Raw genomic sequence first — 17798 nt, forward strand, 5'->3', positions numbered from 1 at the left:
TACAGACTTGTACATGCAGAACCTGCCAGTCTGATTGCTGTAGACTTATTTTCAATCCCTTGCAATCTGCAAGAATTTTACAACCACATAATGTGAAACAGGAAGCTCTTGCCTGTGTGTTTTGTGGATGGCTGTGAGGTGAATTTGTACTGAACTCTGTTCTCAGGACAGTTCCCAAACTAGACACGTAGCCAAGGTATACATCAGAGAAAAAGTTCTGCAAAAGAACAAACAATGATTGCATCCCTCCATATTTATCTAACTCTAAAATTAGGTTAAGATTTAAAGTGTGAAGCTTTTCAAAAAAATATATATTCTTTTATTCTTTTCTTGTATTCTTTTAAGTTTTTCCAGGAGGAAATGTGAATGGTATTTCTTGATTAAAATTACATTCTTAAATCGTTAAACTGATACCATTAATCTGTTAAAAATGCACCCTTTCAGTTAACGGTTAATTGGTTATTTTGAGCATCCCTAGTAGTATAGTTTTTTCTTACATTGTTTTGTCCTGTGAGGTTGAGAAAAGCGTCTCCAGCGGCGCAGCTTCTCTCGTCAGTGGTCAGACGCTCTTCTAGGGTGTTGCGGAACAGCAGGTGGCACTGCAGCATCTGATCAATATACTTTACAAACCCCACACTGACTCACAAACACACAAATACGATTGTTATAAAGCATCATACAGATAAAGAGATCATAAGTAGTGCTAAAGATTGTTTTGTTTTTACTTTTGTTCTGCAGACTTGTACTTCTCATAGAGCTGATTCAAACTAGAAACATAATCGCGTTCAGACTGCAGCAGCATCTCCACCACTGCCCGCCTCCTGCCTGACAGAAAAAAAAAAAACAAAGATTGAGGATCCACATTTGAATAGTAAACAGTTAAATTGCTAAATAGAGATTATGTACCTCGCCGTAAGCAGCTATGTGTTGCTTGGCAGGAATGAACATCTGTGCCTGAAAGGGTTAACAAATCAGATGACTGCATTTTTATAGAACGTTTAAGGGTCCCATGAAATTAAATCAAAATGTTAGTATCAATATTGTTAGTTTTTAAGATATCTATAAGCTAGTGTGCTCCAAAACAGTGACAAAATTCACGTTTAGAAGATTACAAATTTATTAAAAATAAAAAACCTGAAAATTCACATGTACATCAGTATTCACAGCCTTTGCCGTGAAGCTCTAAATTGAGCTCAGATACATTCTGTTTCCACTGATCATTCTTGAGATGTTTCAGCAGCTTAATTGGAGTTTACCTGTGGTAAATTCAGTTGATCTGAGACAGGATTGTCTTGAGGCACAAGGCTGGGGAAAGTTACAGAAAAATTTCTGCTGCTCTGAAAGTTCCAATGATCACAGTGGCCTCCATCATCCTAAGTAGAAGATGTTTGGAACCACCAGGACTCGTCCTAGAGCTGGCCGGCCATCTAAGCTGAGTGATCAGGGGAGAAGGGCCTTAGTCAAGGAGGTGATCAATAATCCGATGGTCACACCAAGCTCCAGCTTTCTTCTGTGGAGAGAGGAGAACCTTACAGAAGGACAACCATCTGTGCAGCAATCCACCAATCAGGCCTGTATGGTAGAGTGGCCAGACGGAAGCCACTCCCCACCTGGACTTTGCCAAAAGGCACCTGAAGGACTCTCAGACCATAAGAAACCAAATTCTCTGCTCTGATGAGATTAAATTGAACTCTTTGGAGTGAAAGCCAGGCGTTACGTTTGGGGAAAACCAGACACCGCTCATCACCAGGCTAATACCATCCCTACAGTAAAGCATGGTGGTGGCAGCATCATGCTGTGGGGATGTTTTTCAGCAGCAGGAACTGGAAGACTAGTCAGGATAGAGGGAAAGATGAATTTAGCAATGTACAGAGACATCCTGAATGAAAACCTGCTTCAGAGTGCTCTTGACCTCAGACCGTTCATCTTCCAGCAGGACAATGACCCAAAGCACACAGCCAAAATATCAATGGTGTGGCTTCACAACAACTTGGTGAATGTCCTTGAGTGGCCCAACCAGAGCCCAGATCTAAATCCTATTGAACATCTCTGGAGAGATCTAAAAATGGCTGTACATCGTCGCTTCCCATCCAACCTGATAGAGCTTGAAAGGTACCGCAAAGAGGAATGGGCAAAAATTCCCAAAGACAGGTGTGCCAAGCCTGTGGCATCATATTTAAAAAGACTTGAGGCTGTAATTGCTAACAAAGGTGCATCAACAAAGTATTGAGCAAAGGTTGTGAATACTTACATACATGTGATTATTCAGATATTTTAATTTTAATAAATTTACAACAATTTCAGAAACTCTTTTCACATTGTCATTATGGGGTATTGTGTGTAGAATTCTGAGGAAATATCAATCCATTTAATCCAATACATACATACATGCATACATACATACATACATACATACATACATACATACATACATACATACATACATACATACGTGTGTGTGTGTGTATATCCAATTATTAAGCTCACCTGTATTCTGTCTGGCACGTTGCCACACCTGTAGTCCTTGCAAGTAACAGTGTATGAGAAAAGCTCCGCCCACTGGAAGGGGAGAAGCCTCTGCTGCACCATCACTACTGCATCCACTACTGTCATCCACTGCATTACTGCATGCACACACATCGGCACACACAATGTACCACAATTTTAGTCATAATTTCTGTTGGTAAATTTTTACGTGTCAGAGTATGTGTGTGTGTATGTAGTCGTTTACTTCTCTCGTCCTGGATTCTCTGGTGGCTTTCTGTCTTGTGCCTGACAGAGCTGACGAAACTGACAGCGTACCTCCTCCAGCTCCTCCTGAAAATACGCATGAAATTAGTGACTTCAGTAAACGCACACACATATATCGGGCTGACCGTGATCTCACCTTGAGGGACAGCACCAGGCTCTCGAGGTGAAGGGCTCGCTTGTTGCAGCCGTGTCTGGTGTCCTCCAGCTGGCTCTGCAGTTCAGTGTCTCCCTGCTGAATCTGATTCAGCTCCAGCAGCGCTCGAGAAAACCCTGCCCGCAACTCACACACCATCCCCTGAACCTGAACAAGACACGGGTCAAGCTGAGCACTCAATGAAGACACTTAATACAGATTGCACTACCACTACCAAAGAATAATGTTTTAACTCTATAACTTACAATTTTCCATAACTAGCCAAGTGTACTAATCACAATTACTTGTATTTGCAAAATTTGTGACAATGGTACTGTTAATGCTGCATAATAGCTAAAAAAAGACTATATTTGAAAGACACTGAATGTTTACAGGCCCATGTTTGGAGAAACTACATTTAAACTAATATCTTTCATATCTTGTTGTATTGAGAAGAGTCTGCGTGCGTTTGTTACCTTAGAGATCTCTCTCTCCATGTCTGCCTCATGGGATTTCATTTTCTGTGGGGATACACGACATCATTTAACACACACACACACTAGAAGGTTTGTAAACGTTCTCTGCAGAGGCAGGTGAACACCGAGATTTATGTTGGTGTAATAGGAGCAGCACAAGAATATAAAAGACACGATCATCTGTTTATCATTTGTTGTTAGGGCTGAACAATATATCGTTTGAGCATCGATATCACAATGTGTGTGTCTGCAATAGTCATATCGCAGGATTAGATTATTTATTCAAGATTAAAAGATAATTAGATATTCAAGTTCTTTTTTTTTATTATTCATAGAATGACGACCGTGTTTTTTTACATTTGATTGTTGAATTTCTGTACTTGAATACTGTTAGACTGGACAGAAAACCATAAAGCACTGTTTATTTATTTAGATTTGCTTGTAATTTATCATCATTTATAAAGATGCACTGCATAGGAAAAAGACTTGATCATCCCAGTCAAAATAAATGATTGAAAATCTTTCCAAATAGACTTCTGTTCAAATTCTCTGGTGAAACTACATTTATATTGTAATGTATGGCAAGACAAAATATCACAATGTCAGATTTTTCCAAAGTCCTGCAGCCCTATTTGTTATTTTATTTTACCACCAGGCATTTAATTCATTTGTATTCATATTAACAGAATACTACACTCTTTAAAATAATATTCCAAAATACAGCTTTGACTGTAATTCTATAGGAGGGCCAGTTTCTTTCATTCAACAGTGAAGACAATATGAATTATACTTGTTGGAATGTAGTGTTGTTGTTGCTGTTGTTCTTTATGGAACCCTCAAAGCCATTAAGGAAAACTCGTAAATATAACGGTTCCAAAAGAAGATTCATTTGCTTTTTTTGTTTCCTTAAATGCAGGGATGGGCAGTATTTATTTATTATACATGCCTTTCAAATAGGTATTTTAAATACAAAACAGTATTTTGTTTGTAATTTGTATTTGATAGGGTTAATGAAAATAATAATATTTTGTATCAAAATACTTTAGTGTCTTGTATTTTTAAAATACTGTAAAATACTTTTTTTACAGGGGTCACGGTGGCGCAGTGGGTAGCACGATCGCCTTACAGTATGAAGGTTGCTGGTTTGAGCCCCAGCTGGGTCAGCTGGCATTTCTGTGTGGAGTTTGCATGTTCTCCCTGTGTTCACGTGGGTTTCCTCCGGGTGCTCCGGTTTCCCCCCACAGTCCAAAGACATGTGGTATAGGTGAATTAGGTAAGCTAAATTGGCCGAAGTATATGTGTGTGAAAGAGTGTGTATGGGTGTTTGCCAAAGATTGCGGCTGGAAGGGCATCCGATGCATAAAACAAATGCTGGATGAGTTGGTGGTTCATTCTGCTGTGGTGACCCCTGATTAATAAAGGGACTAAGCTGAAAAGAAAATGAATGAATGAATGAAAATACTTTGTAAGACATCTACATGGTGACATTATATAGCTGCACCCTCTGATTGGTGCTTTGGACATTATTAACTCCTACATTTAAAGAAGAACTGAAAAAATAAAATAAAATCTCTGGAGAAAGAGTATACTGTAAAAATAACAGTAGTTTTGGGTGGATTGCTGATGCCAAATGTTTGTCTTTAAAACAAACAACATAAAGATAAGCCCTACGGTGGCAATTCCTACAATACTTCTTTGGCTGTTTTTAAATGGCAGTAGTTGAACATCAGGTTGCAATGTAGTAAATGAAGAGGAAAGTTGCATGCCTAAAGATGTCAGAGTGACACAACATATGAAACATATATTTAATAATCTCCTAAAAACTGACAGGTTATACAACAGGAGCAGGAAATAGTCTATAAAGAGTGTCAGGAAGTTTTCAGAATTTTCACATTGAGTATTGAAGAGTCGGTTTAATGGTAAAGGGACTGATGTAATGCTCCTTTTTAAAGATATTTTGTAGTATTTTTATTTTTAAGCTGCTTTGACACAATCTACATTGTAAAAGCGCTATAGAAATAAACATGAATTGAGTTAAATCGAACTTTTAAAATACAAAAATACAGTATTTATTTCGATATATTTCGTGACTGCTATACTTTGTAGTTTATTTTGATACACTTAAACTTAAGGTAATTGGTATTTTATTTTAAAATACATTTCAATGTATATTTGCCTAACCCTGCTTAAGGGACCATTTATTAGTTCATCATAAACAAAGCTTTATTTTAAAGAGTGTTCTCAGATATAATCAGCTGCTCCATATAAAAACGCTGTTTCTATTAAATATCCTCAGTATAGTGCAGCCAAGAAGCGCGCTTGTTTTACCTCGAGCTCGTCGCCCAGTCAGCGAATCCCAGATGGGGATAGAAAGACACCTGCCAAAGAGCTCCACCCTACAACAGAGAGAGGGAACAGATTCACAAATGTTTTTTCTTTCCTTTTCTAGAGTATTTAAATTTCTTAAAACAATTTGTACAATAAATTTGCTAAATAAAAATGTTAAATGCGCAATTTAAATGAGCTTGAATTAATTTCTACATCAAATTTCTGAAACCTAAAAATTATACAACATAGCACAAAATAATAATTCTAAAAAATCCAAGTAATGCCACTTGAGTAAAGGCAATTCATAATGAACATGACCGTAATACGCAGCACGCGCATACTCACAAGAAAACAAATCTTCAGGATTTCTTTTTCAGTTTAAATGTTATTCCATTTCTCTGACAAAGTGGTGACCTCATGTTTCTGTGGTTCAGCGTGTCTCCTTGAGCTCGTGCGTGTCCCGGTGTCCGGTCTGTCGGTGTCGGTACACTGCGTCTGTCTGCAGAGGATGCACAGAAACACGGTCGCGCGCGCCGTCCGATGTCTCGGGAACGTTCACGCGCTCTCGCACAGTCTGCAAAAGAGCGATTTCTTGGTTCAATGGAGCTCAGTTTGACTTCCACATGCTTATAAACATGTGTTGGGATTAGTGTTTAAGTGTTTGATATTACTTTAACTTTGGTCGAAATATTTTTGCATTTAATGTCCCACCTCGAATAAACTGAAAAACGAAACGCCTCATTAATATTTAATTAGTAAAAAGCGCTTATGGGGCGTATTTTATGCAAACAGAGGCGTGGTTTGTTTAACACATGCACTATGATTGGACAAGTCTCTTTGGTATGTTTTGAAATGTCCGCGCATGCGCAGTCGCAGTGTGATAAGTCGGTGAGTTGGATTGTTGATTATCTGTGTCGTTTACTAATTTATGTTTATAGGTTGCAATTAATGTTTCGGTTTGATAGGTTCGGGTTGTGTTGTGTCGTGTCAATTAAATACTATTAGTTGTGCAGACGAGCTTATTACTGCAGATATGAAACGCAAAGTAATGTCCCTCAGCATAGTAACTTACACTGTATGTCTCTCTCACACGCACACACATGATCAGAGCATGCTTGTGTTTGGACAGCAGCCTCACGTTTCACTTGACTTGACAGTGACACGTTTCACTTGACACTTGACAGTATACGGTTTGATTAATCATCTTTGTGAAGTGTCTTACATTTGTTTGTATAATAGACGGGGGAAATGAGGACAAGCGAGTTTGTTTCATCTGACGAAGAGGATTTTGGTGAAGAGGAAACGACACCTTTTCAGATCTCATGGTGAGCAACGCATGCAACTACACACATGTTCTAACTTTAGTAAAATACGCATAAATTGACTGTAATCTGTGGTTTGTGTTTTGCAGGTTATCTCTGTCAATGGTGGAGTGCTCCCAGTCTCTTGGCATTTGTTCTCTACCTGGTAAAACTTATTGATAAATAAATAATGTGTCTTTGTGTGCTCATTCTATATTTCTGAAGATTTCTGCTCATTTCAGGTTGCAGATATAAAGAAAACAGAAGAAACCTGCAGAAAGATGTTGGTGAGTTTATAACAATGGACATTTTGGTTAGCAAAATAGGTGGCATTTTTATCTTTTAAATGCAAGACCCAATTTTTTTCCAGTCAAACTTGAGGTTCTAGGCACAGTTTTGTATCACTTAAAGTCACAGTATGGATGTTTTTGCTGTTAGTGGACATGTATTAGCAACAAACAAATGCATAGTTTAATTACACTCAATCATGGCGTTGAAACATGGAAGTCATCTTCATAAATACTGCAGAAATCATGTTCATGTATAGGCTAAATTATTCTAATATTATTATCATTTAATATTATTATCATGGTAGACTTATTATCATGGTAGTATTAAGCAAAGTAAGGGGCAGTTCATACAGAATGGGTCTTTTTTTTTTTTCCCCTTTCCTTTCAAACTTTTCATTGTAAACACACACTTGATGGACGTGTTTGACCATTACATTGACCATTGTGTCTTTTTAAGTGTCACGCACTTGAGTGCCGTGTTTTTAGATGCCGCGTCAAGTTAAAATAACTTCAACTTTCACACGCAGCGCTACTCATCACTGTCAGTTCCACAGCAAAGCAAAGACGCATTTGGTGTGAATGATCCCGAAGGCTTTGTGTCCACTGAATTGTTTTTGCGCTGCAGAAAGGCAAGCAAATTCCAAAAAATGCTCCGGCGTGAGCATTTTTGCACTGCAGTGTTATTTTCAGTCAGTTGCCATTACAAGTTGTTGTTGTGGTGGTGACAGGTGTGTGGTGTAGTCTCGCTCCTCCTCCACTGTGATTTGAAGGCTAGCTCAAAAGTTACACGGATCCGTTTGCAATGCCTGAAAAAACACAGAGCGCTTAATGATTATGATGGGGGGAAATGTATGTTTGTGTATCCCCACACAGAAGATGATGGGGGGGAGTTAGGAAGTTGAAAGTGCATCAAAATGAATTTCTGATTTTGACGGTATTAGTTCTGACTGTTGGACAGACATGAGACATGCACATTAAGGGGCATGTCAAGGAGAATCATGACATCACCATTCTTTTGATTTTAAAAATCAGTGTTTCATAATAGTAGTATACATAAAAGAATCATGAGTGTATAACGCATAATTTAATCATTGGAGTTTGTTTTCAGCTTTGAAACTTGCAGTTATAATAATAGATTAAACTCTTTTATATGTAAATATCATATCAATATTTGGCCTGGTTTCACAAACAGGGTTTAGACTAAGCCTGGATTAGGTCATAGTTACTCCATTCATTCATTCGTTTTCTTTTCGGCTTAGTCCCTTTATTAATCTGAGGTCGCCACAGTGGAATGAACCGCCAATTTATTCAGCATATGATATACGCAGCGGATGCCCTTCCAAAAACACCCTAGTACTGGGAAACAACCATACACATTTATCCATACACATACACTATGGCCAATTTAGTTAATTCAATTCAGCTATAGTGCATGTCTTTGGACTGTGGGGGAAACCGGAGCACCCGGAGGAAACCCATGCCAACACAGGGAGAACATGCAAACTTCACACAGTTTGCCGTCTGACCCAGCCGAGGCTCAAACCAGCGACCTTGTTGTGAGGCGATCGTGCTACCCACTGCGCCACTGTGACACCCCGGCCATAGTTATATTAGCACATTTATAAAACTTTAAGACCAAAGGCAGTGAATGTAAGTTTTTTTTTTTCCAGTTAAACAGCTCAAAGTTTCATTTTAGCCTGACTGGGCTTAAACCTTGTCTGAGAAACCAAAGTATTAAGTGTTCATTTTATGGCCCCTCAAAAGACAGCCTTTAAAGGTGCTGTCTGTTAGTTTTTGACTCTTCTAATGCGTAAAAATACCATAATATGTTTGCAGATGTATAAGAAACATGCCACATTCTTGTTTATCTGAAAAACAATGCTGAAATCAGATATTCTGCTTGAAAATGTGAGTTATGTGCTGGCCACTGCCAGTTTAGCCAATTATATGCCAGCACCCCCCACTATTTCATTCATTCATTCATTAATTCATTCAGAAAGGCTCTCAAAGCATGCATCTGTGACTGAAATACGACCTCCAGTGGACAGTAGCGGACTCCGAAATGAGACGCAGATTCAGAGTTCCACTTAAGATTATAAATAAGCAAATAATATAAATATTAAGAACCTAAACATTATGTGAGCAGGTTACATTGTAACCCAGTGTCCTAACAACACGCTACAGGACGAGATTTGCAGTGATAAGCAATTTGACTGTTTGCATCAGACGAAACACGACAGGAGTTTAAATACAGCCATTCAGAAGCACAGAATATGCACTCACTCAAGAAATGGTAAGGTTTATACTCTATTTAATACATATTAAACCTCTTTAACATTATTAAATGTAGATGCTGAATCACTGATATGTGTTGGCTTTCACTGAGTCACAGTTCTAAAGTTCAATTTCAAATAGTTTATTTTATTTTCAGGATCTGAGCTGAACTGTCTGCTGCTGCTTTCAGTATATGGCAATAAATGTCATGTAAAATGACATTCAAACTCACATTGTTAGCCTTTAACCAAGCGGCAACCTCCCGCTCTCCCTCGGGTAGCCAATACGGAAGTAACTGAAACTGCAATTCATCAAAATTCCGCTAGTCCTGGCTCCATAATAGAGCAAGTTGCAATTGAGCCCACTGTTAGAATGGCCAACTTTACAACAGAAAAAAAGGTGTTTACAGCCTGGTACAAAGAACGATTTTGGTTCATATAGCTATTATTACCCTCCATGACAACTGTGAGGGGGGTGAATTTTTTTATAACTCATCCATTTCCTTTATATTAGGTTATATTAAGTTTGCATAATTAAGGGCGTGGCCACTTGGGTGACAGCTAGGTCTCGCTGGTCGCCGTCACTTCACCTCAGCTGAATCCGGCAGATGAGCCACTGATCTCGGCATATTCATCGTATTTTTGTGTTGTTTTATGTGGCTTTACACAGTCAGCTGCCTTTTGGACTTATTTCTTACAATTATCAGATGATATGGGATGCTGTGTGCACTTAATTGTGCTCAAAACCATTCATGTGGCCTCCGTTTCCCATGTGAGTAAAGTTATATACTTAAACACCATCTCTATAAATGTGTGTGTTTTATTTAAGATCATTTATCATTTATAATGTTCTTTAGAGCTGTAAAGCACTCCAGAATGTGACAGATTGATTAGCTGTAGACTCTAGAACAGTCATCTGAAGCGTTATCATGCAGTGTTATGCTGGAGTTCATCAATAGTCTTGCATTTACTAATACAGACTGTATTTGAAGTGTTTGGAAGTAATTCGCGTTTTTCTCCTGTAGAAAAACATCATAAGAACAATGTTTAGTGGCTCAATGTATTACAACAGTGTTTTTAAAAGTCTAAACACTTTATTGATATAGTGTACAGCCAAGCACATGTGGTCAGAACACAAACGAGTCACAGGTAATAAAGTATTAAGCGTTTTCACAAAGTAAAGTCTGTCTAAGCCAGGTCTAAGCAAAGTGCCAGCAGGTGTCTGTAGCTCCGCTCACTCTCCGCCTCTTTGCCCTTGTTTGGTATCCTGCCGTGGGTGCGATGACACGCGAACAAAATGGCGACGGTTGGCCGCGCCTACTTGTAGCTTCTTTTGCGCTCTTCAGAAACCTATGGGTGACGTCACGGATGCTACGTCCATATATTTTACAGTCTATGCCTTTAACAGTAAATAAAGCACATGAGGTGTATCTGAGGTGATCATTGTCAGTTTTCTGTTGTTCAGCTGCAAGAAATAGAAGCTGTTTCTAATCAGTTCCAGGTGTTGGTTAGATCAAAACTCCATTTAATATGGAAAATATTCCTTCTATCACGTGCCGTTTCCTTTATATAGAAAACGAATTAAATCAGCCTTTAGGCTCGATCGTTAGACTCGCTCCTGTTGGTCCTCAATCTGGCAACCTGTGCTTGTGTTTGTTTTGATCCAGGAATGCAATACCTAGTTCAACCACTGGGTGTCATACTTACATACTGCACCTTTAAAAATTGTTTGATGCAAACATGGAGATTAATTACATCCTAATAACATCCTTCCAACCTCGAAATTCCTGAAAAAATCTACAGAAATTAAATAATAAGTCGTTTCACTTGGTCACAGCAGAACAGAAAAGGCGATCACACTATCAATTTCTTACCATCTTGAGTCAGTGATGTACTGTGTATATAATCTACATGCCCCTCTAGGATAAGATCGGTGTAAGTGACGTGTTGTGTGTTTGTGTTTAGCCGAGATGTGTGATCAGGGTGTGGAGGATGTGTTTGTGTTCTGCACCAGAGGAGAGCTGGTGCGCTACAGAGTGCCGTGTCTGCTAGAGGTTTATTCTCAGAGGGGTCTCAGAGTCCATCACTACCCCTTCCTGGACGGTGGAGCTCCAGAGCTTCAACAGTGCAGCTGCGTTCTGGAGGAGCTCAAGGACTGCCTCCAAAATCAACGCAGGACTGTCATACAGTAAGATACTGTCAGCTATATAAAGAAATATTATTGTATACGTATTTAAGTATTATTTCTTTTGCTATTATTGTATTTCAAATTTGTAGTTCTGTGTTTGGTAAAAACATTTAACTTTTTGCTAACTTCTTACAATATTTCATACAAATTGAAAATAAAAATGTGGTAATTTAGAAGACAATTCTACAATTGGGCAAAATAACAAAAATGTGTAATGTTATCAGACATGTTTATATTCATTTTTTAGCCAAAACAGAACTACATTTTTAACTTGAGAAGACTGTTGCTCACTGTAAAACAAGACTTCAGTGTGTCATCAGGAACCACGGCTATTGATTTGGGTTTGTTTGTGTTTATTTTTAATCTAAAAACATTGTAACCATTGCCTACCATTATATAAAAATCATCTTTAAAGGGCCGTGGAACCCCCCTGTCTCAGCAGGGTGTTTTTTTTTTACACCTCTGGTTTGAAATTAGTCAGGAAAGTGGATGAGTCCAGCGCTGTTTAGGTGGGAGTGTTGAATGGGGAAAGAGGGAAGAGTTTGCATAAAAATGGGAGTTTTCAGTTTGAGCAAGCATTGATTTTTCACAGAGGCAAAACAACACACAGACACAGGGGAGAACTGCAGTGACTATGTTTACATGGACATCGGTAATCAAATTATTTGCCAAATTATTTATTTGTCAACTTTAACTGCCGTTTGGCACTTTCACTTTCATTCAGGAACATTTCATGCATGCTCCAGATGACAAACGAGATATTGAATGCGAGGAACTGCTGGAAGTTTGTTGTTTTAATGGAATGTTTAATACCGCACGGCGTATGGGAGAAAAAAAACCCTCTGCATTTCTCTGTAACTTAGATGCACTCGGTGGGTAGCGTCAGAAAGTCGTGTGTGTATAGACTATCCTGTCACAAAATGCGTTGAAAATCATACACGACAGTAATTGTTTGATTAAGGCGTTTACATGTTTACATTCGGAGAGCAGCATTTACAGCCGATCTTTCAGTCAATAATATTGTAGTGATATTAACGTACTGTAAACTTAGTAACTAAATCATTTTGCCTAAGGTATGTCTTTTAAAATTGGAGAGTAATGCTGACGATACTAACTTTGCCATCTGAATAAACATAAACAAAGAACACTGATCACACACTTACCAAATCTGTAGAGACAGGGCAATCAACACAAACTTGCAAATCCAGATTTCATCTTTTCCAGATTTAAAACCCTACTGAAAAAAAACAGCTTAAACTAGCCTAGGTTTTAGCTGGTCAACCAGGTTGGTTTTAGAGGGGTTTTGGCCACTTCCGGGCTGGTTTCCAGCCCTTTCCAGCCTAGTCTTAGCTGGTCAGGGTGGGAGATGACCAGCTAAAACAACCTTGACCAGCCTAGCCAGGCTGGGAGCCCAGCCAAAACCAGCTATGTCCAGCTTAAACCTGGTCAAGCTGGTTTTATCTGGTCATTTTCCAGCCTGACCAGCTAAGACCAGGCTGGAAATGTCTGACACCAGCCTGGAAGTGGCCAAAACCCCTCTAAAACCAGGCTGGTCAACCAGCTAAAACCAGCCAACCAGCCTAGGCTAGTTTAAGCTGTTTTTTTCAGTAGGGAAAGCTCTCGGGTAAAAAATGTTCCTTACAAACATATTTTTGGCGCGTGTTAGCAGACCACTGTAATCCACACGTGAGTCCAGCTGCACTTTCATAGCGGAAACAAAATCTTTGTTGCAGCACATTTATAAACGCAACACTGATGACCTATGTCTCTGAACAATTCTTCTTCTTCCACTTGTTTTAATTACAGTTGGCAACACAATGTGGCGTCTCTCTGCCGCTGAACACTTTAACAGTAACTTCTTCGAAGCTATCATGCATATTAATGAAGTTGCACCTCATACAAAATAGAGCACGCTGATTGGCAGTCTGGAAAGACTTGGAAAAATCTTTCTTATGAATTAATGCTGAAAGCTCAAAGACGTCACGTTGTACCTGCCAGTACAGACATCCAGTCTACACGCTGGAATTCATACAAGGATCCCATCGCCATAACCTAGCTTCAAAATTTGAAGAAGAACGAATTTCCTCAAAATAACCCAAACCAACTTTTTTGACTTTTTAGTGAAATATATGTGTCCTAATAGTGTTTGTAGCATCGTGTAATGTTTAGATTTTATTATAAACCTATTTTATAAATGTATTTATTATATAGAAATTCTAATTGAGTGCTTTTGTTCCTCCACAGTTGTTATGGAGGTCTGGGACGCTCTGGGCTGAGTAAGACTCGAATGCTAAAACAGCATGCAATGTCATGATTAATGTTAGCTCTGGGTGTGTGATTAGGAGTTTACCTTGTGTTTCATTGTCACAGTTGCTGCATGTTTGCTGCTGCAGCTCTCCGTGTCCATGACACCCAGCACAGCTCTGGAGATCCTGCGGGAGCTGAGAGGATCCGGAGCCATTCAGACTGTCAAAGTAAGAATTAACATCCTTAAAGGGATAGTCAGGGTGTCTTAAAATGTTTTAAATTTAGGTTTAAATGTCTTAAATTCATTGAAATATTGTCTTGTATGTCTTAAATCATTTTAAATGGGTTTTTAATTTTCCTTTGTTTATGCAAAGCTACCCAATCGATCCAACACCCATCCTGTCTGTTGTGCATACGTTTAGTTTATTAAGATATGTTGAAAAAAATGTAGCATGTATACAACTAGGGTCTACTTGATTTGACACACTATTTAAAAATATGTGGCTAAGAAATAACTTATTAGAATTAGTTTCTTGATGGGGCAATAAATTATTAAATGCGTATTTACTTATTATTAGTAAATAGTTTTTCTGCTGGGAAAATGAATTGTGTTGGGTTCGGATCTTTTGCCTGCATGCGTTGACATTGATGCGATACATCATCAAATATGTAGTACCGGATCCAGTAAAACATGAACGCGCCTTTCCCTTCAGACACTAGCAGAGCTCAGGAGATCACCGGACTGATCATGACGTGAAGATGACAATCACTGACAGATGGAGATTTGGCTGTGGGGAATAAAGGGTTCATTTTCACAACACCCCAGTATAGTCAACCTAGTCCTGTTTGTTCCTGTCATTTTTCAGATTTTTGATACAATAACCTATGCTGCAAAGTGGCATTCACCAGCCATTTGCTATTAAAGGAAGGAGCAGCAGAGACTATTATGTATGGAACTTTGTTAGGGACTTTGTCAGTAACAGTTACAGTTCATATGAACCAGTTTCCTCATCCTCTGTCTGGATCATAACATGTAACTGCAATTAAATAGTTGCCTCGTTTAGTGTAGTTTGCAAATATGTGTTTAATTGTGTGTTATAACTTGTAATCGCTCCACACGGCTTGTAAACACTTATCTATTATAGATCAGTGCTTGTACTGCATCTCTCAGGTTAAATCTGTATGGGGCTGTTCACATAATGTATCAAAAACGCGATGAGTGCTTCGTCCTTTATTGATGTAAAAGCGTTTCTGTGCTCGTGATCCTTTGCCGTGAGTCTTTGCTATGGCCAGCGTCAGCTGTTCCTCACACGCATGGCGTTGTCAATTTTCAAAATAGTTCAACTTTTGCCACTATGTGGATTAATAATGAATGTGTGTCATTGTTATTACTTTGGGTTAGGTTTAAGAGTAGAGTATTATGCTGGTGTTTAACTGCATTGCTTTAATCAATTTCTGCATTGGGCTCTCACATACTGTGTTACTTCATAACTGTAGTGGGCGTTTCTCTCTCACTCTGAACCCAGTCGACCATTCACAACAGACTGGGTCATCGAACCAATCACTGAACAATCATATCATATCATAGCAGTCGTTGGGATAATTGGATAAAAATAAATGCATATTATAAGACAATGAAAGTGTTTTTTGGCCTTGCATGCATATCAGCCGGTTGTTGGAGACCCCAAAACCAAAATATGACCTTTGATAATGTAAAATAGGGCCTATATATTATTTAATAATACCCATAAATGAAACTTGTCATTTACTCTGCCTTGTTCCAAACCTGTTTGATATTCTTTCATTAGTTGAACACAAAGGAAGATATTTTGAAGAATGGTAAACATGTAACCATTGACATCCATAGTATTTGTTTTTCAGCTTTCTTCAAAATATCATCCTTGGTGTTCAACAGAAAAAAGAAACTCATAAAGGTTTATAACCACTTGAGGGAGAGTAAATGGCGAGTAAATTCTCATTTTTGGGTGAATTATTCCTTTAAAACATCACGTCCTCTAACCATTCGACTGAGCTGCTGCTTTATGCTCTCTTTCAGCAATACAACTTCCTTCATGAGTTTCGGGAGAAGTTTGAAGCATATCAGGAAACCAAAGAGCGGCTCACAGAGAGATCAGTGTCCAGATGATCAACCTGACATGCAGATCACCTTTAGGAAAAAATAATAATTACTTGGTGTTTATTGCTTTGTGGCTTTCAATGCTTTGATCATGTATGCATTTGTTTGTTTTCTGATAGCACTTTAAAAATTCTGTATTTTTATAAGTCGATCTAATAATAATAATAATAATACTGAGCTTAATATATAACTTTAACTTTGCAATGAAATGATGCTTGTTCACTGAAATGTGGTTGACAGTTACATAAACAAGATGTCTGATAGTCTTGGCCATTAAGACGGCTGTTTAATTTTTTCGTGTCTGTGACATGATACATTTCTTATATCAGCAGTGGTGAATGGATAGTTCAACCAGAAATTATGCTAGACTATATTTTCATTTTAACTGCTTGATTTGTTTGATCAATGAATTACTTAGCTAAGCAAATGATAGGCTATTAGTTACTAGTATCGAATACAAATGTATTTGAGATCAAATCTGTATGATTTGTTCCACGGATGGTTGCTGCTAGATCAGATACGTGGCAAAGTCTAGATAGGATACAGGTGCGGATGCCACATCAATATTGCATCGTTTTTGTGACACTATATAACAATAATTAATATTTTACGGTACTGTGACGGTAGGGGTAAACGTTAAAAACACAATTTATTGAGTAATTTAATTAATAACATAAATAATAATCGGTACAATTGCTGTTTTTACATAAAACTGTGACAGTTGGGTTTAGGGTAAGGGTAGACGTTAATAAAATACAATTAATAGGAAATTTTGTAAAATAATAGGAAATTTAATAAATAATTGTCGTTAACTTCCGGCCTCAATCGTATCTAGGTTGATGCTAGATCACATACGGTTGATGCTTATCAGCTGTATCCTATCTAGACTTTACCGTAACGTAGGCCGTTAATTGAAACCACGTGACACTGGCAGTTTAAAGGGAAAAACGTTCGTTATTGTTTCGAAAGCAGCACTAAATGAAGAAGTGTGGTGGTGTTGAAGAGACGTTATTTACTTGTTTGGGCTCCACACGTGAGTAATGTTAACTGGTTTTCTGCACCTATAAGGCTGAATTTGATATGAGTGCTTTACTAATATCACTTAGTGGAGCTACAAAAATGAGGCACATTATGAAACCGATGCAAACAGCTCTTTTAAGCGTCAAACACACTCAACCTAATTAACGTATGTGTCTGGGAGTAAAGTTGAAGTCTGTCACTGTCAGCAGTTAGTCTGCTCTCAATAAAAATCAATGTTTTTAGAACAAAGTGGTGTGAAGTTAGTTTTGCCGTGACATTTTACAACTAACGTTACTGTAAAGAAAATTGTAAACTGGACTAGGCCACATTAGTAGACAATATCAAATAAGATATGAAGTATAGCTTTTGGAAATGTATACTTTTGTTGTTTTCAAAACTAAACATTACACTTTTGAGGATTTAACAGGCTGATGACCATTGAAACGTTTACTGAAATAGTTCGGTTTTGTGATATGGAACTAATGTCTACGTTAGCCTGTACATTTCCCTGAAATATAAAAACGCTATCTACATTTAATGTTTAATGTTAAATTGTTGTTTTATAAAATAATATCAACCAATAGGACATAAGTGTTAAACTGCGCCTCATTATCCAAGATTGAGGCCTTTGCAGAGCAAAAAGACAAAATATCA

The 17798-nt window shown here is 38.1% G+C and overlaps 2 protein-coding genes across 2 annotated transcripts; one reads left to right on the forward strand and one right to left on the reverse strand.

Moving 5' to 3' along the window:
* Positions 1 to 51: 51 nt before the first annotated feature.
* On the reverse strand, positions 52 to 6284 carry LOC130240032 (uncharacterized). The gene is made up of 10 exons (XM_056471446.1): positions 6034 to 6284; positions 5689 to 5756; positions 3361 to 3405; positions 2888 to 3052; positions 2732 to 2817; positions 2488 to 2624; positions 907 to 954; positions 726 to 825; positions 498 to 636; positions 52 to 66 (listed from the first exon to the last, which is right to left on the reverse strand). The coding sequence occupies exons 3-10, from the start codon at positions 3400 to 3402 to the stop codon at positions 52 to 54; spliced, it is 732 nt and encodes a 243-aa protein (XP_056327421.1). The 5' UTR covers positions 3403 to 3405; positions 5689 to 5756; positions 6034 to 6284.
* Positions 6285 to 6897: 613 nt separating this feature from the next.
* On the forward strand, positions 6898 to 17393 carry cdkn3 (cyclin dependent kinase inhibitor 3). Its single transcript, XM_056471571.1, has 7 exons — positions 6898 to 7013; positions 7100 to 7155; positions 7232 to 7276; positions 11518 to 11740; positions 13985 to 14016; positions 14111 to 14214; positions 16044 to 17393. The coding sequence occupies exons 1-7, from the start codon at positions 6937 to 6939 to the stop codon at positions 16131 to 16133; spliced, it is 627 nt and encodes a 208-aa protein (XP_056327546.1). The 5' UTR covers positions 6898 to 6936; the 3' UTR covers positions 16134 to 17393.
* Positions 17394 to 17798: the final 405 nt, after the last annotated feature.

This window comes from Danio aesculapii, chromosome 13, assembly GCF_903798145.1.
Source record: "Danio aesculapii chromosome 13, fDanAes4.1, whole genome shotgun sequence".
Taxonomy (NCBI): domain Eukaryota; kingdom Metazoa; phylum Chordata; class Actinopteri; order Cypriniformes; family Danionidae; genus Danio; species Danio aesculapii.

Coding starts and splice junctions, on each gene's coding strand:
- cdkn3 (XM_056471571.1), top strand. CDS start 6,937: ATGAGGACAAGCGAGTTTGTTTCATCTGACGAAGAGGATTTTGGTGAA. Junction 7,014..7,099: donor ACACCTTTTCAGATCTCATG/GTGAGCAACGCA, acceptor TGTGTTTTGCAG/GTTATCTCTGTCAATGGTGG. Junction 11,741..13,984: donor CAACGCAGGACTGTCATACA/GTAAGATACTGT, acceptor GTTCCTCCACAG/TTGTTATGGAGGTCTGGGAC.
- LOC130240032 (XM_056471446.1), bottom strand. CDS start 3,402: ATGAAATCCCATGAGGCAGACATGGAGAGAGAGATCTCTAAG. Junction 955..2,487: donor ACGTGCCAGACAGAATACAG/GTGAGCTTAATA, acceptor TAACCCTTTCAG/GCACAGATGTTCATTCCTGC. Junction 826..906: donor ACATAGCTGCTTACGGCGAG/GTACATAATCTC, acceptor TTTTTCTGTCAG/GCAGGAGGCGGGCAGTGGTG.